This window comes from Sebastes umbrosus, chromosome 15 (genome assembly GCF_015220745.1).
Source record: "Sebastes umbrosus isolate fSebUmb1 chromosome 15, fSebUmb1.pri, whole genome shotgun sequence".
Classification (NCBI taxonomy): Eukaryota; Metazoa; Chordata; class Actinopteri; order Perciformes; family Sebastidae; genus Sebastes; species Sebastes umbrosus.
The window spans coordinates 21753437-21778654 of NC_051283.1; the positions used below are offsets into that span (position 1 = coordinate 21753437).

The following is a 25218-nucleotide window of genomic DNA, read 5'->3' on the forward strand; positions in this document are numbered from 1 at the left end:
TTTCAAAAGAAGGTAAGGCCGTCTTCGTCTCTGTCTTCTTATACACGTTTTCTTTTTATCCTATTTGACATTAAGTATTTGCTTCTGCTGAACATACAATTGTTTTATTGACTTAAATAATAACTTTTCCTTAGCTGCTAATCGTTGTGCCACCTCATGCATTGAGTCTCCCATTTGAGTCGGTCAAGGACGTGGGTGACTACTGGTGTGAAGTTACGGTAAGAAACCTTCTTTTTCAGTGCATCACATGCATCATTTTATTATCAGACATTTGTAGCAAGTGAGCTCCATCCTATAGATGCATTTTTAGTGGTTAGTGGAAATGTAATTTTTAAAATGCTAAAAGTGAAGAGTTTTTTTACATACTGGTACTCCAAGAAAAACACATTTTTATAAGAAATATATAGCTAATATTTTCTGTAGAGAGTTACCTTGAATCTTAATTATCTTTGTTAGTGTTTCTCCACCAAGAGTACATCTTCATGTCACTCTCCATGAACCAAAAACAATTAAAAACCTCACTAAACAGAAGCAGGTTAAGGCTGTTATTCTACTAAAGACCAGTCTGCTTATTCTTCATATTTTTATCTTCCAGGTTAATGGAATGGACGTAGTTCGCATCCCCATTTCACTGATGCCATATGAGGACCCATCTGCAAGTTATCAGCGGCAGTTGAAAACACAAATGCAAGAGCAGCAGGAGCAGCAGGCGGCCGCAGACATCTCAGAACCTGCTGCTGTAGAGGCAGTTTCTGCTGCTGCTGTGGAGGAAACTACTGTGAAGGCAGTTTCTGAAGCTGCCGTGGAAGAAGCTGCTGTGGAGGAAGCTACTGTGAAAGCTGTTTCTGAAGCTGCCGTGGAAGAAGCTGCTGTGGAGGCAGTTTCTGATGCCACTGAGGAGAGAGCTGCTGTTTCTGAAGCTGCAGTGGAAGCAGCTTCTGATGCTGCTGTAGAAGCTGAAGCAGGTAAAGACTCTGTGAGTGAAGTTAGTGAAGCTGCAGCCTCAGCAGGAGTCTCCGCTGCTAAAGAAGAATCAGCAGCAAGTACACAGACGAGTCCAGACACAACAGCACCACCTAGCGACAGCCCGAAGAAAGATTAATGGACTCCAAATGAAGATGTGCATAGAACTGCAATGGATATTGTTTACCCATAATACACATTATACATGCATAAAAACAATCGTCTGCGTCATTATTAATTAATTATTTAAATGTTTGGGAACTTAAGTATATTACATGTGAACTCTAAATTAAGTTTGTAATCTTACCGTATGTAATACCTGCATCATCATCATCATGATACCTGACATAACCAAAAAACTACCCAGTTGCTTTCAGAGGTATGGAGCCAGGAAAGGAAAAGGTTTATTCATTAATTTGAACTGCACAACATGCATAACAAAAAGATTTTTCCCAGTAATGCCGTCAAACATGTTAGTCACTGAAGTTGAAATGTCAGTGCCTTAATACAGTTGTTAGCTGCTGAGGTCAATGTTTTGTCCTAGGAGAGACAGATAATGTAATTAACCAAGGGGGGATGTGAATGTCTGATTGTTAAAGAAATGTTATTTCTTCCAAACCCCCTCTGCAGCTCTACCGACGGTATATGTACTATAACTGTGAAGTCTTCCAGGACTGCTGGTATGTTTCTGCCCAAACATCAGAGTTAGTTTTGAGGCAGTTCAGGTTGTGCATGTGTCGGAACAGTAATGGTGGACGAATACAGAGCCACAGCTACACCTGGACAAAGTTTCCATGTGAAACTTTCTACAAAAATCCATGTGTAAGGAATCACTAATAGCTCGTGAGATAACATTTATACTCTTATCTGCTTGAAAACTAAGAAAATATTGATGGGGGGTGGACTAGGAAACCAGTAGAGCCTGAATAAAAGGCATTGCTTCAGTTTAAAAGTCTTCTTTGCAGGAAGATTGATGCAAGAACGATTTTAAGAAATCTGCAATATTCTCCAAACACTGGAGAGATTAGCAGTATTTTTGTTTCACCATATTAAACGGTTCATAGCAGTTTCCCTTAACAAATGTGTATTTTAAACCTTCTGGCTCCCTGGCAGAGAACAAGCCACAGATTAATTTTGACGGCATAGTCTTCCTATAACTGGAGCAGCAGAAAGAAATACAGTACGGCCTCCTCTCAGCCACCTAAAATAAAACAACTTAATGAATGTGATCTCTATTTAGGGTATCCTCAAGAGGCTAAATGTGTTACCACACTGTCAATTGCACACTAGTATAAAGACTTGTCATTGGGACTTAGGAGAAAACTAGTGAATCTGTAAATGTATGCTGGATGCAGCCAGATAATACTGAGATAAAGGTCCGGTTTCATGTTAAAATCAGCCAGATGATAGTCCCTAAAGAACCAACGGAAAGGGAAATGCATGTTTGGTTCTCTGGCAATTAATTTATATAAAATATCTGTAGTTGATGGCGGTATGCTCTTTCACAACTTTGCTGAACATGAAGTAAATAAAAAAAATAGGGATGAAATGATAGCAACATGGACAACTTTGACATCCTTAATTTAATGAGTCATTGTGAGCAGCATATGTATTCCAACATCATCTTTATTTCTTATTACAAAGGTGTCAATTCATCGTATAAATATGTAATGAATGCATCACAGCTTTCTACTGGTTCATCTCTCTTTATCAGCGGCAACATTTTACTAACATTTCTGTGACTGCCAGAGAACCAAACCTTTTTTGTGGAGTTATCTGTCATTATGTCATCTTTAAATCACAAAGAAACAGGAGTCATACATCAGGATTCGCTGTATGAACAGGAAGCAAACACTGTCAAAGGAAAACATTTATAACGGCCACTTGAGGGTCACTGGCTGGCCACAGGTTCCTTAAAAACACTGTTATGTGCAGGTATAGAGCCTATAGGTACTGTAAATGACTGTGAAAGGAAGTTTAACGGCTGGATTTTCCGTACAAAAGTAACCGTTGACCAAAAGAACTACTGAATAATAACAACACAAATACAGGAGGGAAAATCTGTATTAAGGTGTGGGTGTGTATAGTTTCTTCCCAAAAAATATGTTTTCCCATTGCGTAGGGAAATCTGGAAAGCTCTACTCTACTTTCTGATGCAGTGTTTCCACATGCCACCAAGAGTCCACAGTTTGACATTTAGAAACCGTATTTGGCCTGCGTCTGCCGGCGGGTCAGCTTGTTATCTGCCCAGCTGTTCTTCAGCTCCAACTCACGTTCCTTTGCCTGTGAAAGAAGAAAATCAAGTAAGGGGAAATAAAAAAAAAAAAAGAAGGAGATCCAGTCCGCTGGTCGAATCTGTTTTTGTTCAATTTCAAGTGACTTTAAATGCTTGTGGACAGAGTGCAAGTCTAATTATGGGGGTCAGATTACCAGAGATAAGAGGAGCAAAACCCGCTTTTAGAGAAGCCAAAATCCTGAGAGAGTACGCTAACAAATATGAGCTCTGAATGCCAACCAGCTTAACAACATAAACAAATCCCCATCCTCTGGGCTAATCACAACTTTGCATACCATCCGGGGTGTGTAAAAATAAAACATGATTGTATAGCCAATTACTCTGAAAGTTAAACAGGAAGCTGCAGGCAAAGTTAAGAGAAATGTGGCTTTCGCTTGTTTGAATGCCTCGTGTGTGGGCTCGTCATCCTGCAGCTTAAGCTACAATCCACGCTCGATGTTTGCCAAACATGGCAGCCAACAATTGGAGCTGAATGTGTGCAGACATGTCACACTGGCAGTGCAGACTCTCGGTGTGTTGGTACAGAAACACTGACTCACACCCTGCTCTGTAAATCACCTTCAAAACCAATTGAAAAATATGTTGCCAAGTCGGTCTACTAGAAGTCCTCGTCTTAGCTACAATATGTTCAGTTTTTTTAGTTACATCAATGAAATTAACTCTGAATTCCTCCCTTTGGCAGCACTCACCTGGTGAATGAGATATGTTATCTGGTGCTTGCGTCGCTGTTGTCCTGTGGGCATTTCTCCCTTTTTCTGCAGAAATGAAAAAAGGTAGAGAAAATGTAAATGATACATTAAGTGTTGTAGTACATGTTATTGCTTTGCAAAATTGGCTAAGACTTCTGACTTTTTATGCTGCTTGAATTGCATGAAATCATTTTTGTAACAGTCCTGTAAGTATCAAGCGTATCAAGAGTCCAACTACCAAAGCCATTTCCTTCTTGGTGAATGTTCACATTAGAGAAATCAGAATCCTGTCTGTTGAATCAGGCCGTGAAATATTTTTAGGTTCCAAGACATCAGACATTTTATGGCCGGAGCTTTATGAGTTCCAAGTCTCAACTAAGTGTAAATCAACAGTGAGGAGGTCTAGTCAGGTGGTCACCTTGCTGAAGGACTGACGGGTCTGCTTCTCTTCCGTCATGCTCTTGGTCATCCACTGCTGGTTTCCGCTCAGCTGGTCGTCCCCCTTGATCTCCAGGAACTTCACCTCCTCTTTGCCCCTGTTCCGTTTCCCTTGCAGCCGCATGAACTGAAACACAAGGAAGAACATGCTCACATCAGTTAAATGACATTTTAAACCTGTATTGATGAGGCTGCAAAATCGTCAAGAATTAACCGATGTATAAAGTATGGAGTTATATAGCAAAACAATACAGATAGAATTAGCAGCAAACTTCTTACCGCTTCATCATCAAACATGGCAGAGTTGCCGGGCTCTTCAGCCTCTACGTCAGGATCCTCGTAGTATGGCTCACTGTAGTATCCCTGTCAAAAGAGGACATGTTTGGGATGTCACTTAAATTCACGTTCCATTTTTGCTGGTTTACATCTCTTTAATGTCTATAGTTGACCATAGGACTGGTAATCCAGTTTACAAGAGAACTGATTTTGAACTGGATTTATTTCGTCAACTTAATGTTAAATACTCCAAATAAATGTAAGAGTAATCAGAATCTACAGCCATCCAGCTGACATGTACGTATATGCAGTATCAGGTATTTTACGAGTCATGATTACCGGAGGGAGAGCTTCTGGGCCTGCCATGGGCTGTTGAAGCTGAGCATATTGACCTCCCCATGGACCTGCTCCCTCCTGGCTCCCCCCAAAGTCGAGTGGGGCGTCCGACTGACCCGGCTCATCATCTGCAGGTGCAGGCGCAAGAGGTTCTGCGGGGGCTACCGGGTCAGGGTCTAAGCTTGGGACGACCGCGGGGAGAGGCTGCGAGCTCTCGCCCAGAGAAAAGTAGTTCTGTGGGGTTATGTCCTCCTCGTCCTGGTCGTCGCTGGCTATTTGTCTGGCCAGCTGCAAGGCGGCCGATTTCGCTGCAGCTTTGATAGCGGAGGGAGACGCACTAGAGCCAAGCCCACCCTGAGCCGGCGCTCCAGGTTTCGGTCCTTTGGGTTCTTGGCGCTTGGTGAGCGTGTGAGGGATCAGGAGTCTGTCCATCTCCTTCACTGTCATGTTTCTGGGTTGTGGTAGAAGGGAGGAAAGGCCTGAACCCTGGAAGAGATATGGATGGAGATGGAAATGGAAAAGGGCAGTGTGAGTTCAGGGAATGGCAGCAACATCCCTGTAGTTTGTATACTATGCAAAGTACTGAAGTCTGAGGTCTCTACACCGGCTCCCTGTCTCTCAGAGAATTGATTTCAAAATACTCCTGCTGGTTTACAAAGCACTAAATGGTTTAAGGCCAAAATACATTTCTGATCTTCTGCTATGTTATGAACCATCCACACCTCTCAGGTCATCTGGATCAGGTCTGCTTAGTGTCCCCAGAGTCAAAACTAAACATGCAGAAGCAGCGTTCAGTTTTTATGCACCAAATATTTGGAACAAGCTCCTAGAAACCTGCAGGACCGCTACAACTCTGAGATCTTTTAAATCAAAGCTTAAAACTTTACTGTTTGCTGCTGCCTTTTATTAAACCAGATAATGATCTTATACTGCACTAGAGCTTTTACTCTTGTGTGTTATACTCTATTTTAGCTTTGATCCTAGCTTTTATTTTTAGTTTGTTTTTATTTTCTAATATTTCATGTTTGTATAACTGTTTTAATTATGTCTTAATGTTCTTTTGCACTTTGTCGCAATGTTCTTGAATGTTTATGTAAAGCACTTTGAATTGCCCTGTTGCTGAAGTGTTATATACAAATAAAGCTGCCTTGCCTTTCCTTATCTTACAGTTCTGTGGAATTGGTTCCCTGCATTTTGATGTATTTTTTAACCTTACTGAAGCAGTGGAAATGTTGAGAAGAATATCAGAGGAGACACAAAAGAGGGAGCAGTGAGAGATATTCTTACCTGAGGTTGTACTTTCTTCTTTGCTGGTTCATCATCATCATCAGAGTCTGACTGTGGACAACACATACATAGATTATGTCTTACACCCTGATTACACACCACAGGAGCTACAATATATATAAAAGCTGATAGGACTCAGTACTCACATCCCGTCTCTGGATCTGTGGCACACTGATCTTGACAGGCTCTGCTCGCTTCCTCGGCTTAGGCAGACTAGAAAATAAGCCTCCTTTAGATGGCTGAGGATCTGGGTCATCGTTTGACGAGCTGTCCCCTGCTGAACGGGTCTCTCTTGTCTCCTTTCTTGGTCCCCCCTCGGTTCCTCCTGTTGTCTTTTTCTTGGGAGCAGGCAGGAGAGAGAAGAGCCCTCCTGAGCTGACCGGTGCTGCAGAAGTTGAGGTGCCTTCTGAGTCACTGTCATCACTGCTGCCATAAGCGACTAAAGACATGTTTGTGTTTTGTTATTAAAGATGGTTAATCTGCAGGAACTCGTGGACATGGATAACCACTTCTTCCAGCTGGATTTGGTCTCAAGAAGCTCACACTTTCCGACGTTCTTGCTTCAATTAAAAGGTACGATAATGTTTGATAACTACAGCCACAGAGATAATGAAGCTGTAGTATGAAGAGAAGCAACACAGCCGGTCAACACAGCTAACGTTATCTAGCTAGGCCGCCGCAGCTAAACGATATTAACTAACTAACTGGTCCTTTCTCGCTCAGTCAAACTAAATCTGTTACTGCAACATAATACGACCTCGGTTGACGCAGCAGCTGTGAGTTTACAGCACTATAGCAGAGCTGGTTTTAGTCTCTAGACTCCATCAAAACATTCGCTTCGATCATTCATGATTGGAGAAAAACGGCAACTGCGCAGAAGCTTACTGAGCAGCTTTCTTCTTCTTCGTTTGTTTTGTTTTAAGGTGGTAAACAACTCCAGAGCGGTAACGCCCCCCGGAGGACCGAGTGTGTATAGACATACATTTACTGTATCTGAAAAAAATAAATATATATATACACTCACCGGCCACTTTATTAGGCACACCTGTTCAATTGCTTGTTAACACAAATAGCTAATCAGCCAATCACATGGCAGTAACTCAATGCATTTAGGCATCTAGACGTGGTGAAGACGACTTGCTGAAGTTCAAACCGAGCATCAGAATGGGGAAGAAAGGGGATTTAAGTGACTTTGAACGTGGCATGGTTGTTGGTGCCAGACGGGCTGGTCTGAGTATTTAAACTTCTGATCTACTGGGATTTTCACGCACAACCATCTCTAGGGTTTTACAGAGAATTGTCCGAAAAAGAGAAAATATCCAGTGAGCGGCAGTTGTGTGGACGAAAATGCCTTGTTGTGATGTCAGAGGTCAGAGGAGAATGGGCAGAGTGGTTCGAGATGATAGAAAGGCAACAGTAACTCAAATAACCACTCGTTACAACCAAGGTATGCAGAATACCATCTCTGAACGCACAACACGTCAAACCTTGAAACAGATGGGCTACAGCAGCAGAAGACCACCCGTTACTAGCACCGGCCACTTTATTAGGTACACCTTGTACCTAATAAAGTGGCCGTTGAGTGTATATATACCACATATATATATACCACATATATATATATACCACATATATATATATACGATACGATACAATACAACTTTATTGTCAGTTTGCACTGAAATTAATTTTGCATCCATAGGCAGCTCAGTTTGAGAAAAAGTACACACACAATAGACATACTGTTACCATAGACAGACAGACAAGTGAGACCCATCAGACAAAAAACAATTATTCATACATAACCCATTACAAAATTACCATCTGTCCTCTGGATTTACATGTCTTTAGCAACACATTAATTATTATTTAGCAACAAGCAATATATATATACATACATATACAAATGATAATATTTTAGAGAAGATATGTTTACAACTTTGTGGGAACAGTTTGAAGGAGGCCCTTTCCTGTTTCAACATGACAATGCCTCCATACACAAATCAAGGTCTGTAAAGAAATATTTTTGCGTTTGGTATGGAAGAACTTGACGGGCCGGCACAGAGTCCTGATCTCAAAAAAACGTATCCCGAAATCAGAGGAGTGGAGGTTGTTAAAGCAGTATATTAATGCACATGGTTTTGGATTGTGTCCAACAATCACATATTGGTCTAATGTTTGGGTTTCCACATACTTTTGTCTAATTTGAAATGGATGAAAATTGGGATTTAAGCTGTTTTGTGACAGATAGATGATACTTAATATATGGCATGGCAATGACAACTTTCCTGATAATGGAGTGACCTGTGGGAGTAAACTGAGTGAGGCCCTATATTGAAGACGGTCTTTGTGTCAGAATGTTATTTCAATACCTCGTTATTTCAGTTTTGTGCTTGAATATTCATAAATGTATGTGTTTAATCAAATTACCACACAGCACATCTATGCCCTGGTAGTATTCCAGCATAAAACAACTGTACACAATGCACAGAGAAGACGAAAGCATCTGTTTATATAGAGCCTTTTTGCTTTGGGCCTCCATGCAAATGAATCCGGCCATGTAAATTAACTAGGTCCATTTATTTTTGGCTGACTGAAGGTAAACTCCTTAACCCTTATCCTACCAACCTATTTAACATACAAGAACTACCGACTGGGGTCCCTGGTTATTTATTTTCAAAACATTATTATTTATGTAATTAATGTCATCTGAAAAAACAACAAACAGATTATTATTATTATTCTAGAAAGTTGCAGTTAATTTTCATATTGTGTAAAACGAAAATAGACAGAGTACAGGAGGAAATCTGTATCTGCTGCATCTTTCACCTTCAAAATGACTGACAGAGTGCCCCTACCCCCCAGATAGTGTGTCATACTTTAAAGGTCCCATATTGTAAAAAGTGGGATTTTCATGTTTTTTTATTATAAAGCAGGCTAAAGTCCTATATAAATACTGTGAAAGTATCGAAACACTCAATCCACAGATAAATACACACAGCTCGTACACAGAAACTCTGCATTTGAAACAAGCTGTCAGCAATTTTAAACGTAAACATTCTAAATGTGTCCCAGTTTATTCCTGGTTGCAGTCAAAGCCCATAGAAAGGAGGCTGGGTCACACTCATATCTTTGGGGGGATAAAACATGCGCAGTAAAATCTGGTCTGCACTCGCCGAAATTGAGCCAATCGCAACGCACGACCGCAGCTTCAGTTACACTGTGCATGTGTTATACCCCATACCCGAAGACCCATGTCCACCCTTGACCCAGCCTCCTTTCCATAGGCCTTGGTTGCAGTGTATGTGAATGATATCGGCTGACAGGAAGTACACATGGACTCAAAACTGTTGCCTAGCAACGCAATTCTGTTGCCATTCCGTTCAAATGAGCTAAAACGGAGCGTTTCAGACAGAGGGTGAATACAGACATATTCAGGCTGACAGTATGAGGAAAATAAAGTGTTTTTTGAACATTACAGCATGTAAATATGTTCTATTAGAAACACAAAATACAAGTATGAACCTGAAAATGAGTATATGGGATCTTTAATTGCTATTTTAGTTGAAAAATTGTCATGCAAATTTCCAAGTGAATAACGTTTTTATTGCCTTAGAGCTGTAATTTCTTTTACATGAGATATACAGCTTCAGTGTGAGGGAGGTTTTGGCCAGCAGGAGCGCTGCTGAGCGGCTTGGGGGCGCGTCTGCGGGCGGGTTTCAATTTCAAACCCAAACAGTCCGAGAGGGACGAGCCAGTGGATTGTGATTGTGAGATAAAACCAAACAGTTACCGCGCTTAGTTTGAGATCATTTGAAACGTTATTCAACATTAAACCAGAGCGGTGTGGTTATACCACCGGGGTCGTGGTGGTTTACAGTCAACAGCTAAAGAAAAGTCGTCCGCTTCGTCTTCGCTCCAGTTTTTCCGCGCCTGGTTCATCTGGATGATAAACCGACAGCTTGAGGCTTGTTTAGCAGCAGGTGTTTGTTGAACCAAACCGGAACACTGTTGAGCCACATTAAAACTGTGTTTTTAATTCATATTATTATTATCTGGACATAGCAAAGCCAAGAAACATGCCGAGGTCCAACAGGCAACGAGAATACAAACCTGGAGATCTTGTGTTTGCTAAAATGAAGGGGTATCCGCACTGGCCTGCGAGGGTAAGAGCTCCTTAATGTCTTGTTTGTTTCCTAGCAACAGGGTTTGGTGTTAATCTCTTCTGACTGTCTGCTCTATCACTTGTTTACCTGCGAGGCCTAACAGCAGTTAGCGTTAGCAACAAGGCCTATTAAAGGAGGCTGGGACACGGGTCTTTGAATTTGGGGTTTAACGCATGCGCAGTGTAACTGAAGCGGCGGTCGTGCGTTGCGATTGGCTGAATTTCGGTGACATTCTACTGCGCATGTGTAATACCCCCGATGATATGACGCGTGTCCCAGCCTCCTTCTATAGGTCTTGGCGTTAGCTACCATGAGTTAGCCTAGCTAGCTAGCTCGTTCGTTTTAGCTAGCTAACGTTGCCTAGCATCCACACACACACACACACAGCTAACAAGCTAACCAACTGTAGACAGTTGGGAAATGTCTTCCCAGTGAGTCATCGTGTAGACAGACACTTCATTACTCTGCTGGGATAACTAAACATGATTATGTTAATGCTAGCTGCTCTCTCTGCCACCAACGATGCTTGTAATGTGCCGCTTTCGGCTCATAGGGGGGGCCTGTTAGGCTAACGTATAGCTAACTAACCGTTGACTTAAAGCTAACCGTCAACCTAAAGCCGACCGTTGACTTGAAGCTGACCGTTGACTTAAAGCTAACCGTCAACCTAAAACTAACCGTCAACCTAAAACTAACCGTCAACCTAAAGCCGACCGTTAACTTAAAGCTGACCGTTAACTTACAGCTGACCGTTGACTTAAAGCTGACCGTTAACCTAAAGCCGACCGTTGACTTAAAGCCGACCGTTAACTTAAAGCCGACCGTTGACTTAAAGCCGACCGTTGACTTAAAGCTGACCGTTAACTTAAAGCTGACCGTTGACTTAAAGCTAACCGTCAACCTAAAACTAACCGTCAACCTAAAGCTGACAGTTAACTTAAAGCTGACCGTTAACTTACAGCTGACCGTTAACTTAAAGCCGACCGTTAACTTAAAGCTAACTAACCGTTAAAAAAGAGCAGTTGGGTTAACCGTCGGCTACAAGTTAACGGTCAGGACATAACGTCACACACAGTAGCAGACCTTATATTATCTTATCTAAAGTTGTTGCTATCTAAAGAACTCAAAAGGCGAATTATTTAACTTTAGCTAGCTGAATAAGTTTGACGTTGTTTTCCATAATATCTGTTGCATTACATCCCACTCATGGCTGCTTGTGTGTAGCCATATGCTGGGGTAACTTTGTAAACATGCCTGTCTCTACACACTTGTTGCGACAAGTAACAGTGTTTCTGCTTGTAAGTTGGAATTACTTCCATTATGGTAAAATTTGGTTCTATAAAAACCAGAAGGTACTAATGTCTACCAGCTCTATAAACACACATGGGCTGCTGTGTGTTACAGTCGGTGTTTCCTAATTCATTCAGCATGGGAGGAAATGTGAACTTTTAACTAGTTTGTATTTTACCTGCTCAAACACAGCCTCACTCAGAGCTTTATAAAGATAAGATAAGATATTCCTTTATTAGTCCTGCAGTGTGCAGCAGCAAAGGGGATAGTTTAAAAAAACAAGAAGCATCAGCTAACACAGTAAAAAAGAGCTAAACAAATTATAACAAAATATGAACCATTTAAATAGAAGGAAGTATAAAAATAAGAGCAGTATATACAGTATTGACAATAAACAGACTATTAACAAAATTGCACAGGTGGAAAATGATATTGCGCAGTGAGAATGAATGAATGAATGAAATTCCACCTGAAAATATCAGGTTATTGTCAGTCTTTTGGTGTGTAAATACTGTTATGCAAACTAAATAAGAGAACATGTTAGGATAAAAAATAACCAAAACTATTTGGCACTTTATGCTGCAAGAGAGCCAAAACTACAATGGATAAATGTGGAACCCAAACACCACCACTGGCATGAACAGTTGAAAAGGAAACACTCGATTGCAGATTCAGCCAGTGTTTTATGTTTTTGATGGTAGTGTAGCAACCTTGATACATTTGATTGACAGACAACTCATACAAAAACTCTTTTAAAAAAAAACAATACTATCACCCAAAATAGTTAAGTAAGTGTCAGTATTGACCTGTGCCTCTTCCCTCCTTATTCTCAGTCTTATCAGCCATGCCCCTTGTCAGCAGGCTACAGGTCCTGCCCCACCTATCCTGACACAGTGGCCCTATCGGGGAATGCCAAAAGCCTGTCTGGCAGTTAGCAAACGGATGCCATGCCTTCCTGTGTCTTGCCGTGCTCTTTTTAAAAACACAAATAAATATGGTCAGAGTGGTGGAGCCTAACCGTGCACTGCAAGGATGTTAGATACGAGAACTTTAAGAACTTTACTGATTGAGCTGAGCTACAAACTCTTATTCTTGATTCACAGATTGATGAGTTACCCGAAGGAGCCGTGAAGTCCCCCTCAAACAAGTACCAGGTTTTCTTTTTTGGGACGCATGAGACGTGAGTAATGTGTGTTTAATGTTGTCAGTCTTATTCTAAGTGGAGCCTAAATGGTGACAGAAACATACTGAAAACTAGTTTATCTATATTTATGTGTCCATTTAGTAGTGATGGCGAGATGAAGCACTGAAGCTCTCCAGCAAATTGGTTCACTAAAGGGTTAATTTCACCAGGCTTCATCTGGGCTTCACATGCTCATGAAACCACCTATCGGTGAGATAGTGTAAAACAGGCAGATATAGTCCAGATATGTGGCAGTGGTTTATCCGGGCAGAGGACAGTGAATTTGCTTGTGTAACTATAAGAAAATGATAGATGGGAGACATTTTTCATTTTTATTCAGGAATAATAAGTTCTCAACTGTATTTCAGCTTCGGACGTTTTCAGTGACGTCATTGGTCTAAAATGATACAAGCCTCGATACACACTTCACAGAAAACTTCCTGGATTACTCGACACGCGCGCCGAAGCCTCGGCACAGCACTTAACATCATTATCATTTAGGTGCATTACATTAATTATATAATGCACCTACAGTATGTAGTACATATAAAGGTGCAGGACAATTTTGTTGACCCTGTGACCTTTCCTGAACACTGTTTTACATCTTCTGAGTTCCCTTAAGTTTGCGGTGAATATATCCCCCAGATAAGGCATCATAATTTGTTGACTCTTTGAACTTTTTTTTTTTACTTTTTCAACACAAGACATGTCAAAGTCTAATGCAAACTTTACATTTACATATCCCCAGTACTGGTAAGGCTCTAATGATAGCAAAATCTTCAGTATATTATTTGTTCTGTCCAACGTAGATAATTACTATAACTCTATATAACAATAATTCATCTTGATCTACTTGATAAACAGTCAGTTGTCAAAATTGTCATTAATTAATCTCTGTTGATCAAGTAATAATTGACTAATCATTTATCACTAAAATACTGTATAGAAGAATTTAGCAGCATGTGTTGTCATCGTCCAAATGTCAAAATAGACACAGCTACTTGTATGGCATAAAGCTATGTGTTTGTGTGAATGGCTGTTCACATTTAGAAAACAAATTGAGTTATATTGACATCTCTAATGTTTGACCACCACAGGGCGTTCCTGGGGGCCAAGGATTTGTGCCCATATGATGAAAATAAGGAGAAGTTTGGAAAAGCAAACAAGAGGAAAGGCTTCGCTGAGGGACTCTGGGAGATTGAGAACAACCCCACCGTCACGCATGACAGCGAGGTGTGTGTGTTTCTAGGATAGAGGCCAAGTGTTTATTGTACTGTGAGTAATTACGTTATGTTTGTGCCCCGTATAATATCACATTGCTGAAAGAGATGTATCTCACTGCCTCTTCAAACACTCATTGGTTCATGACGGTGAAACTATCACGGGTCAAAACAAGGAAAACTAACGGTTCCTGAAAACGGCACCGATTACAGAGGGTGATGTTTTCACTGTTGCCTTGTTTGGAAAGGGATGACCTCAAGGTGTTTGCACCATAGACTGTATATAAAGATGGACGACGCTTCTCCACTTTCTTCCACTGTACAATAGTGAAGCCAAAATACCCCGGATACAGGAGCTGCCATCTTGAGATTGTGACGTCACTTGGAGTCAGAGTCTGCGCAGTAGTGAGGGGGGGAGCGGGAGCCACGCTATCAAAGTCCCGCACACACACCCGCCAGAGCCAATCACAAGCCGAGCACAGCCACAGCTTGTTAGCGTGAGCCACCTAGCTGCTACGTTAGCACCACGGTAGCTGTTTGGCTAGAAAGACACAACAACTACCCATAATATGTCTGTAACTACATTTATGAAAAAAATCATGTTCTATTACACAGACTCGTGACGGTTATGGAAAGTTAAAGTTACATCTCCTCTCTCGTACAGTTCCCGAGCCTCTGGCTCCGTGACTACTGTCAATCATGACGTCTCACCCCCTTTTTATAGCATCAAATGACTAATTAAAACTAAACTTATCAGAAAAATTAACACTTGAACATACATTAGTGTGATAAAAACTACCTACAATGACAGAATCATCTTTGGGAAAAATGTATTTGACGTGTACTTTGACTTTTTAGTTTGACCCATGTCCCATCCGCTAACATGGAGTGAGGCGGGATTTATGACCTATACTGCAGCCAGCCACAGGGGGCGATCGAGATCGCTTCTTTTTTTGGCTTGACTTTTGGGGAGCTGTCATTACATCCATCTTCATATACAGTCGATGGTTAGCACAGAGAAGCAAGCAAAGGACAAAGCATTTTTTCTACAAAGCCACAAGAATATCTAGTGAACAACCAATCATAGTGTGTGATGAAATTGGCTTGTTTGGCCAGCAAGCACAAAACTCGTAGTCAATGCAACACTGACACAAAAGTCCTCATATCTGTATGAACCTGGTGAAATCAGTTTCTGCACCAATAACATTCCACTCTCTACCCCCATTGAAGAATGTAAGAGAACTGCACTGTTTACTAATTCAAGACACCATGTAGACTTTGCCGTGTGCTCTTTGTGGGTCCAACTGCAGACTTTGTTTCCTTTTCTTAAACTGTTATTTCAATCTCTGCCTGTAGACTTCGAAGAAGGACAACGCGTCAGAAGGAGCAGGGGATACAGGGGGCTCTGAGAAAGCTGATGCCGAGGGCAGCAGTGATGAGGATGAAGGGGCCCTGGTCATCGACGAGAAGAACGAGAGGGGAGGAGCTAAACGTAAAGCAGAGGAGTCCACAGAGGTGAGCTTTGGGTTCGTCTTTCATACACAGTCCAAGTAGAGAGCTTTATAGTCGGTTCATAGTGCAGCGTTCTGTCTCTCTGACACTTCCTCCAACCTTTTGTTAGGCATCACCCAAGCGGCCGAAGGATACAGAGGGAGAAGGGGATCCTAAAGTAGACCACAACAAGTCTAATGCGGAGGCCAAGCTCAACGATGTGGCTGGACCCAAGGCAACTGCTCCCTCCTCACAGAGCGAGTCGAAAGCAGAGGCCCAGGAAACCGCTCCAGCAGGAGGCAAGCTAACGGCAGATAAGGTGAGACACTCGTCAAACATCAAATTATGTGGACTTAAAGCTGCAGTGGGTAGAATTGGAACAAATATGATTAATAAAAGTTATTTTTATAAAACGGTCACTATATCCCGACAGCAGTGCATGAGACAGATAATCTGAAAAAAATCATGTTCCTCCAGTGCTCCTAATGGCATCTGCAGGATTTCACAGACCAGAGGAAAACAACCAGTCAGAGCTGGAGCCTTGCCGTCTATGAGAGCCGGCTGTCAATCACTCGCAACCCCGGTGAACTCAAACAGTCAAACTAGGCAGCGCTGATCAAATATGAATCAATATTCTGTTACTGTAATACCTATTTCTCGCCTAAAATACCAGGCATCGCCCACCAGCCGGAGCACAGCCAATAGGAACGCTTTCGCTCTGAAATGACCTGCGATTGTCCAAAGTCTCCCGTCACGGGCTAGATTTTTTAAAGCCTGAAAACAGAGCCATGAGGACGTGCAGAAGTCCAGTTCAGTTTTCTCTCAGAACATTTGAATTATAATATGCTGAAAGGTTATTATGAAATTTTTGCCCAATGATGCAAAAATATTCTACCTACTGAAGCTTTAAGTATCGATACTTAAAAAAACATGAAAAAATAAGTGAGAAAATTGTATGTTTATGTTGCTTGTCAGAGACACTAAATGTAATAATTCCTCTAATTTCTCCCCCCACAGCCTGTGACAGACAGCGCTTAACGTCAACTCTCAGAAGAAAACCAAGAAACTCTGACGCTTTTCTCTGGAATTTCAGCATCAACATGATTACCTGCAGGATGCCAGATTTCAGCTGTTTAATTAATAGGAGAATTTTAAAAACCTAAGTGTTTGTATTGAGAGACAAACAAATCCTCATTTGCCATTTTTGGGATATCATATATCCCAGAAACAAAAAAGTTTGCTAATCTGATTTCAAACAATTGAACTGAGCACTTTAAGGCTCATTTATAAATGGGATTTTTGGTGTGTATATATTTTTTATTTCTAAGTGCAATTACATAATTACAAAGACTGAATGCTAGGTGTCAAAAACATTTTTTTCAGTTCAGAGGGAATAAACACTGAATATATAGTAAATAAAAAAAGGAGAACATTTAAACCACAAAAAAAGATAAATCCTCCCATTTGATGGTTTTAAAACATAGATATTGTACAGGAATAAGAACAAATTTTCACCCATGCTCTCAGCTTTGGTTCACAAATTAAATGTTTTACTTTCATTTGTTTCACCTAGCTTATCAGCCTCATCTTACATCATATTAAACCATATACGTATATTCAGTCATGAGTTGCACTTTCAGAATTAGTTTTTCCTCTGCCCCATTAATCATCGTATAGCTCACTGTATGATGTTTTTATGCAACGCAGGTTTTGTTGCTTTGGTGTAGTGAATGCTTCATTGCAGGTGACCAAATTTCTGTGATTCATTTCACCAGATTGAATATGTAAAGCCCATTTGAGAAGAACTATTGCAGGATTAAAACAGCTACTTTGTAAACCCCTCTGTACCTTTCTTCAGCTGATGATTGTTGATTATTGAAAGCAGAAAGACATTCCTGAATGTTGTCGTGTCGGAGCGCGGTCTTGAAACTTTGGTGCAGGTGGAGCTGTGAGGGTAAAAGTTATTCGTCGCCACTTTTTCTGGAGAAATTATCTGGCAAATTCTTTCAAATCCATCAACTCAACTATCAATTTCACGTTATTACAAGTTCTAATTAAGCCCACGTTAACGCTGCCAATGCTTGATACTTAAGAACACTTAAATGCATTCAGTAATTGATCGTACCAAATATATTTCCTTTCTGTCTTTCTACACAAATTGTGATTTTTTTGGGAAGAAATTAAATTGAGAAGAATCTACAGAATGAACCATCTGTAAAACTTTTTGGTTTCTCTTTAACTGGAATATGAGTCTGTTTTACTTCAATGGTCTTATTATTTTGGCTGTGAAACAAAGTTGTGATGTTTTAAAGATGTGTTTTATTTTGACTTTTGTTTAGACGACATGTTCAAAATGTGGTGTTTGTTATTTTCCACTATAATAGGTAATTTTTGTTAAGGTTCAAAGTGTTTTTTTGTAATGCTGGGCCTGCTCACCATGTTACTTGGATGTCATTGTCATCGCTTTAGTGTTCTTTCCTGTATTTGGCAACATGAACCCACAGTTAATCAAATTTATAATAATGTATCTCAGCTTTTAAAGTGGAAATAACTCTGACTGCTGTGCCTAAAATGACGTTAACATACCACTGATTTCAAACTATAAAATGGTCAAAGTGGCCCTCTAAAGTCTGGAGTTGATTCCAAGGGTGTGATTTGGCATTATGGTGTAATTCTTGGTTACGCTTTTTCTCTTTTAGTTTCAGAAGCTGTCATTCATCTTCATCTGCTGCTTAGTTTACTGTTGTAGTTGCCAGTCCATTTAATAAACATGTTGATTACAAAAACCCTTGTTTTTGTCATGTTTATATTCCGTAAATCCTCCTTGTTTATTGTGGATTATCTACTTCCTCGGTCTGGAAAGCACCTAAAACAATCATTGAGTTCTTTTTAACCAACAGTATTGTATGCCATTCTAATATAAAATCATTCTTTTGAGTCACAAATGTGTCAAGCAGGCCAAAGTCTACCAACCAAACCTAATTAAATATTTCACATCTCATTTTTCACTCTGTTACAAATGTATGAAACTAACGACAGCACCTTTGTGTGTGTATATATGTGTGTGTGTGTGTGTGTGCGCGCTTGTCACAAATAATTTGCTCTCCAGAGAGCCTCGCAGCACAGTTTGGTGCTCTAGGCCGTGTTAGCTGAACTAGTTATGGTGTAACGTAACATATCCTGACAGCTTTGAATTTGTCATAGGCTTTGGTTGAGTATGAGTTCTTTAAATAAGTTGTTTGGGTGGAAACATGATGTTTTAAATCCACTTTCATTTGTATTTTTTTTTTTTTTATAATATCCATGAAGTGCTGGACTAAAACATTCTTTAAAAGTTCTCTGTGGCAGCTGGTGCATCCGGTACATAAGATTAATGACTTCTTCAGCGTGCTCGATTGATTTTATTCATCATAACAAAAAACAGCAAAGGAAAAAAAGAACCATAGGTCATGAATAATTAACAACATTTAATTGTGTAGATTATTTTTCTGCAATTCTATAAAAGTATTTAATGAAAAGGGGTATTCTTTTGTATACCCCATTAAAATTACACTTTCTATAAAATGAATCTGTTTTTACATTTAAAATATACTATGACATCTTAAAGATTCCATTATGTAAAAATGGAAATTTTCATGTCTTTTATATTATAAAGCAGGTTTAAGTGCTATATAAATACTGTTAAACTATCAAAACGTTCAATATACGGAGAAATACACACAGCCCGTATGCAGAAATTGTGTGTTTGAAACAAGCCGTTTGGATTTCTGTTCATTTGTAATGTCACAAATACACAATATATAGATCATTACACGGTTTTAAACATAAACATTTTAAATGTGTCCCAGTTTATTTCCTGTTGTAGTGTATGTGAATGTCATCGGCTGACAGGAAGTAAACATGGACCCAAACTGTTGCCTAGCAACGCAATAAAGTTGCAATTTCGTTGAAATCGGAGCATTTCAGACAGAGGGTGAATATAGGTATATTCATGCAGACAGTATGAGAAAAATAAAGTTTTTTTTTAACATTACAGCATGTAAACATGTTCTAGTAGAAACACAAAATACAAGGATGAACCTGAAAATGAGCACGATATGGGACCTTTAAACATTTGTGCTCATAATGTTGCAAATGACACATCATAGTTGCATTTTAAAAGAAAATGGTTATTATTAAATGATGCTGTCAAACTAATTAATTCTCAGAAAACACAGTGTAGGTAATGGTCAATTCATCACAGATTATACAGGCAGAAATGAGACAACGTGAGCAATTTATGAAGCCGCCGAGTGCAAAACCGTGGTAACGCCGTTCGCCTCGCTCAGAGGTCGTCCTTAACACAATAACACTACTTTAGGAGCAACGGTAGTCAACATGCGGATGGGTGTACCACGGTTTTGCTCTCTGCAGCTCACTTTACCACAGTTTTACAAGCGTGTTGGAGAACTACGGTGGCCTTCGGGTAACATAAACATTATTTTCATTTTTATTTTTAGTTTTATTTTTATTTTTATTTTATTGTATTTTATTTTTATTTTATAATTTTTTATTTTTTTATTTTTTTATTTTTTTATTTTTTTATTTTTTTTATTTTTATTTTATTTTTACTTCATTTTTTTCCTGTCAATCTACTGCTCCATACTCCAGTCCAGTAGGTAGCTGGTTTGCCAACCGCCAATAAACACCAAAGAAGATGCATTACTTGGCCCACTGCGCATGCGTACAGCCAGCTCTCACCCTCCTGTCCGCTAGGGGGCGGTGTCCGATGACGCTAGTGTTGGTGACGTCAGTGCTGCTACATGTGACATTGACATCAACAGAGGGTAAGATCTTTCTGCATGTTATGTTACTTTCCTCGGGTTTTTCGTTATAACGACACTGTGAAAAGATATGTAGCAGTCTTATTTAAGATGTTAGTGTGTTTTAAAGATAATGTTGTATCCATAGCTGCTGTGTTAATGATAGTTTCCCAGCAAGCTAACACTTAGCATATAGCTTGTGTTGAGCTACTTCATGAGCATTGGTTGATTGTGTCTCTGCAGCACGATGAGGCTGACTGCTCTCCTGTCCATGGCAGCCAGGGTGGTGGTGCCTAAAGACTACCGCTTCGGCACCAACAGGCCGTGGACTCCGGCTGCTAGGAGGCTGAATCCTCCTGGGAAGAGGAGGAGGAAGGTGTTTGTGGAGCCCATAGCAGCAGAGGACTGGTCTGTGTTCAGAGGGGACAGGGTGAGACACTCTCCATCACATATATTATATAGGAAAATAAACTCTTTAGACTTCATAAACAAATTGCCAGCTGCAACTCTGACACAGTGGTTGTGTGTTTTTTACATAGTTATAATGAAATATTCAAGCTGCCAGTGTAGTTCTGAGATTTTACTAGTTCAAAACTTAAAGACTAATGTTTTTGCCTTTTACTTTTAAGTCCAGTATTCATCTAGTCCAGGGGTCTGCAACCTGCAGCTCTTTATCTCCTCTACTGTGGCTCCCTCTGGATTTTTAAAAATGAAAATGAATAACTGTTTTTTGTTTTCATTTTTATTTATCATTGTTGTAGGTCTATGGTACGACGGTATGACAGAGTATTAGGGCCACAATGAGGGAACAAAATAATCTGAGATTTTGAGAATAAAGTCATTATATTTCAAGAATAAAGTCAGAAGTTTATAAGAAAAAAAAGTTGTAATTTTATGAGAATGAAGTCAGAAGTTTACGAGAAAAAAAGTTGTAATATTACGAGAATAAAGTCATAAGTTTACAATAATAAAGTCATAATATTATAAAGTAGTAATTTTAAGTGCTATTTTCTTTTTTTCTCGTAATATTATGACTTTATTCTGGAAATCTCAGATGTTTTTTCCCTCAGTGTGGCCCTAATATTCCGTCGTACATTTGCACTTTGGCCCTCACTGCATTAGACTTATATACTATAAACTTAGACTATAAACTGTGTTACTTTCATCACAATGCTCAAATGTTTTGCGGCTCCAGACAGATTTTTTTAGGGGGTTTTTTGTGAAAAAACTGTTAGATGTAATAAGACAATGTTTGAACAACATAGACTTAAGTATCTGCTTTTCATTCGTTTCTCAGGTGGAGATTCTCGCAGGGAAGGACAAAGGGAAGCAGGGAAAAGTGATCCAAGTCTTCCGACACAGAAATTGGGTTATGCTGGAGGGCCTGAACGCAGTAAGGAACTACTGTAGTTTGTTTTCAGAGGGAAATAACTGGAAGCTGTTTGGTGTATCGCAGTATAATTGTCGTTGCTGTTGAGAGGACAAAAAGTTGTCTTGCTGTTCTCTCCACACATAGTGCTGATGCTTCACTATGCATTTAAACAATTTTGGATACAGAGATGACCTGTCAGTCATCTCATTTCACCAAAAAGTTAACGGTAAAGTTTTCATGTTAATTCTAGCTGTGTCATACAGTGTGCATTTATTTTTTCGCTCCACCAGATGGAGACACATGTCTAGTACAACGTCAAGGTGAAACAAGCCGACAAAGTGTGCCATGAAAAGCCATTTGGCCACCACCTGTTTGGTTATTAGAGTTTGAACTATTGTTATCTGTCTTAGCATCACAGGTATATTGGAAAAACTGGGGATTACCGTGGGACTTACATTTCTAGCGAGGCTCCCATCCTGCTCCACGATGTTGCGCTCATTGACCCCTCAGACAGGTACAGTAAAGTTTGCTACACTGCAATAATAATAATAATTAAAATTGTGGCTATGCATGTGCACATCCACCTCAGGACCTTAACAATAGCAGAACCACAGATTAGCAGTCACAATGAGTTGTTGTCATTTTTCTAGACGGTCATGCATTGTTGCTATCTGAAGTCCTAAGTAGGTTGTGCTGAAGTTGAAGTGAAGCTCTAATTCCTGGTGTTATTCTGAAAACAAATTGTAATAAATATATAAAAAAAAAAACTCTTAAGTATGACCGGCAGAAAAAATCATCAGGGATTAATGATAAATTCACAAAAAAACAGCAGCAAACGGTAATAAAGGAGTATATGTTGAAGTACATAGGATTTATTCTTTTGTTTTTATTTTTACCGTGGTATCGAATTGGTATCGAGAATCGTAGAATTTCACTGGCATTGGTATACTACTAAATTTCTGGTATCTTGACATCCCTGATGCCGTATAATAACAATCTTCAAACTACTTTCAGGATATTAAGAAATAGTCCAGCGTCATTTACTGTAGATAAATGTAAATGATCTTTGGTTCCATAACAGATTAAATCTGACATGCTGATATTGTTCTTCCAGGAAGCCCACTGATGTGGAGTGGAAATTCACAGAAGAGGGGGAGAGAGTCCGAGTGGCTCTCAGGACGGGTCGAATCATCCCCAAACCTGTCGTAGAGCGACGAGATGGCATCGTGCCAATGCAGTGGAAAGGTGAGAGTGTGTTTTTATTCATTGGAGGGGGATTTTCTCAGTAACCAGTTTATTATGTGTTGTAGCGGAGAGTCGGCACATAAAAACTGTCTGTCGATCTTTTTTCCAGCATAAGCAGACTTGGATTCTAAAAATAGGTGTCTGAGTGATGCAGTTTAATTGTTTTATAGTGGAAGAAACTAGAAACACATTGAGAAGTGTAAACCTTTACCAATGCTCAACAACTTTCCAACTTAATTTTACGCTTGAAATAACCTAGTTTGTACGATGTGTCGTCCAACCAAACATCTGGAGGCACTCAGAGTGAACAGGTGTCTGCTAAAATTTCTGCTTTTTTTATTCTTGTGTTTTTCCAGTTGTATATATTCTTACGTGTGACTGTTTTGTCTCTCTGCTATTACAGATGGTCCGAAAGACACCAGTCCAGAAGCCACTCTAGAAAAAACCTACGTACCGTCTTTAAAAACCCTGGAGGAGGAAGTCATGGAGAAAATGGGCATCCAGGAGAACAGAAGGCCCCGAAGGTCCTACTGGTACTGACCGGACAAACTAGAGACACTCAGGCACCATTGTGCTATCCAGTTTCCACCCTGAAAACTCTCCATGTGTTGGTGGGAGTCGAGCAGAATGGCATGTTAAAGAGAGACTATGAGGATAACATGAGTAAGGCTTATGGAAACACTGGAAAACACTGGTGCAACATACATATTAGTAAGGAAATGACAGCTTTGTAAAAAAATATGAGGAGGTGAAACAGACCTGTTACGTAAATGTTTCCTGAATAGTTTCAATCGTTCTCTATTCTCTGGTATCAGAGTTTGAATTATGTTTCTTTTTTTGTAATTGTGAATAAATGTCACACGTAAACTAATATAATAGCTTGTATTTGCTGTATACTAGAAGTTCACTCCATATTTCAGTCGAGGAACCTTATATCTGGACCCCAGGAAGACTAGCTGGTAGACTAGCTATTTAAATAAATACATATTCTCAAAGGACAATATTATTAAACCACAAGGTTTACAAACTTAAAGGGTAACGCCACCTAAATTAATAATTCCAATATGTTATTTCCATGGCCGTGGAAAGTTCAATCAATATTTGTGAACATGAGCTACTCTCTCAAAGCCAGAAACCAGAGAAGTAAGTCTCAAACTTGTGATGTCATAGGGTATAAAGTCTGGAGCTGCTCCATAGACAATGAACGGGAGACCGATTTTATGAACCCACAGAATGTTTTTTTTTTTTTTTTTATACCCAAATGAGTTTTATTCTATTGTAGTGTTCTCAGTTGTGAAACAGAAAATGTTCCCATATACTCAGATCATTCCCCAGCATGCTCTCAGTGTCATGTAGAACATCTCTCCTCATTCATTGTCTATGGAGCAGCTCCACACGTTATACCCTATGACATCACAAGTTTGAGTTTTAGCACCCTAGTTTTTAGATTTGGGAGAGAGTTGTTCATGTTTACTAACATTTTTTTGTCTGTCTGGAATAACGTATGTATTCTGAAAATGGGCGTAGTTCCCCTTTAAGGGTTTGGCTTTGTTATATTTTCCCACACCAGGCAAATACTTAAAAAATATTCACTGAGCAGGAATGAAACATTATTAATGCGATAAGACGCTTCTGAAAGCAGCATTTCAACTAAAATGACAATGTTGAGGAAGCTTTTATTAGAGTCATCATCAGGACAACAGCCTCTGTCCCAGAGAGAATAAATCACTTGACATTTAGTATTGCCGTATGGCTCATGCACACTGTACTTAAAATTAACCTTATTCTTGATATTGGCCGGGTTAATAATGGTAATTGTTCCAGTCTGTTTGGATCATTCTTTCATAAGGCTAAAAATAGTCATATTATTTCACAGAAGCCCAGACATGCTGCTCTCCAAAGCCTTTAGACAAATGAGTCTGTCTTTCCAACATGTCTGGGAAACCGTGTGCAGAAGGAAATGGTTTTGGGAGGAGACTACACAGACCGGGTAGCTGCAACCAAGTTCTCACTCACCTCATATGACTCTTTATAAACTGTGGCACTGCATGCTGTTCCTCTGACGTCTTATAGTTTCAAGTATGATCTCACTGAGGAAGTCATTTTTGGTCATGAATTTATGATCAAGTTCATCAATGTTCAAAGCAAAATCACTGTGTGTTTA

At 39.8% G+C, this 25218-nt stretch overlaps 4 protein-coding genes and 1 long non-coding RNA gene across 7 annotated transcripts in view; 3 read left to right on the top strand and 2 right to left on the bottom strand.

Moving 5' to 3' along the window:
* The window catches only part of mrpl9 (mitochondrial ribosomal protein L9), a 3190-nt gene extending 2008 nt beyond the window's left edge, over positions 1–1182 (top strand). The window contains exons 5-8 of one of the 2 annotated variants that reach the window (XM_037795517.1): positions 1–12; positions 135–218; positions 596–754; positions 809–1182. The exon at positions 1–12 is cut by the window's left edge and continues 90 nt beyond it. In XM_037795517.1, coding sequence (XP_037651445.1) covers positions 1–12; positions 135–218; positions 596–754; positions 809–1102 — 549 coding nt within the window. In that variant the 3' untranslated portion in view covers positions 1103–1182. Of the gene's footprint in view, positions 13–134; positions 219–595 lie in introns of both variants that reach the window. The other variant, XM_037795516.1, reaches the window with a different exon arrangement.
* A 161-nt stretch (positions 1183–1343) lies between these two features.
* Positions 1344–7186, bottom strand: prcc (proline rich mitotic checkpoint control factor). The gene is made up of 7 exons (XM_037795515.1): positions 6432–7186; positions 6286–6336; positions 5002–5484; positions 4666–4749; positions 4367–4513; positions 3949–4014; positions 1344–3246 (listed from the first exon to the last, which is right to left on the bottom strand). The coding sequence occupies exons 1-7, from the start codon at positions 6732–6734 to the stop codon at positions 3160–3162; spliced, it is 1221 nt and encodes a 406-aa protein (XP_037651443.1). The 5' UTR covers positions 6735–7186; the 3' UTR covers positions 1344–3159.
* Positions 7187–9874: 2688 nt separating this feature from the next.
* On the bottom strand, positions 9875–11139 carry LOC119503650. The gene is made up of 2 exons (XR_005210364.1): positions 10399–11139; positions 9875–10293 (listed from the first exon to the last, which is right to left on the bottom strand). It is a non-coding gene; the product is annotated as an uncharacterized LOC119503650 (long non-coding RNA).
* Positions 10229–18421, top strand: LOC119503648 (hepatoma-derived growth factor-like). Its single transcript, XM_037795521.1, has 6 exons — positions 10229–10451; positions 12845–12921; positions 14022–14157; positions 15501–15659; positions 15766–15954; positions 16653–18421. The coding sequence occupies exons 1-6, from the start codon at positions 10365–10367 to the stop codon at positions 16671–16673; spliced, it is 669 nt and encodes a 222-aa protein (XP_037651449.1). The 5' UTR covers positions 10229–10364; the 3' UTR covers positions 16674–18421.
* A 1924-nt stretch (positions 18422–20345) lies between these two features.
* mrpl24 (mitochondrial ribosomal protein L24) lies at positions 20346–23927 on the top strand. Of its 2 annotated transcripts, none has more exons than XM_037795519.1 (6): positions 20346–20461; positions 20681–20867; positions 21735–21830; positions 22220–22323; positions 22924–23054; positions 23458–23927. In XM_037795519.1, the coding sequence occupies exons 2-6, from the start codon at positions 20685–20687 to the stop codon at positions 23592–23594; spliced, it is 651 nt and encodes a 216-aa protein (XP_037651447.1). In that variant the 5' UTR covers positions 20346–20461; positions 20681–20684; the 3' UTR covers positions 23595–23927. The 2 variants fall into 2 exon arrangements, with proteins under 2 accessions (XP_037651447.1, XP_037651446.1); XM_037795518.1 differs by lacking the exon at positions 20346–20461 and adding an exon at positions 20475–20550.
* Positions 23928–25218: the final 1291 nt, after the last annotated feature.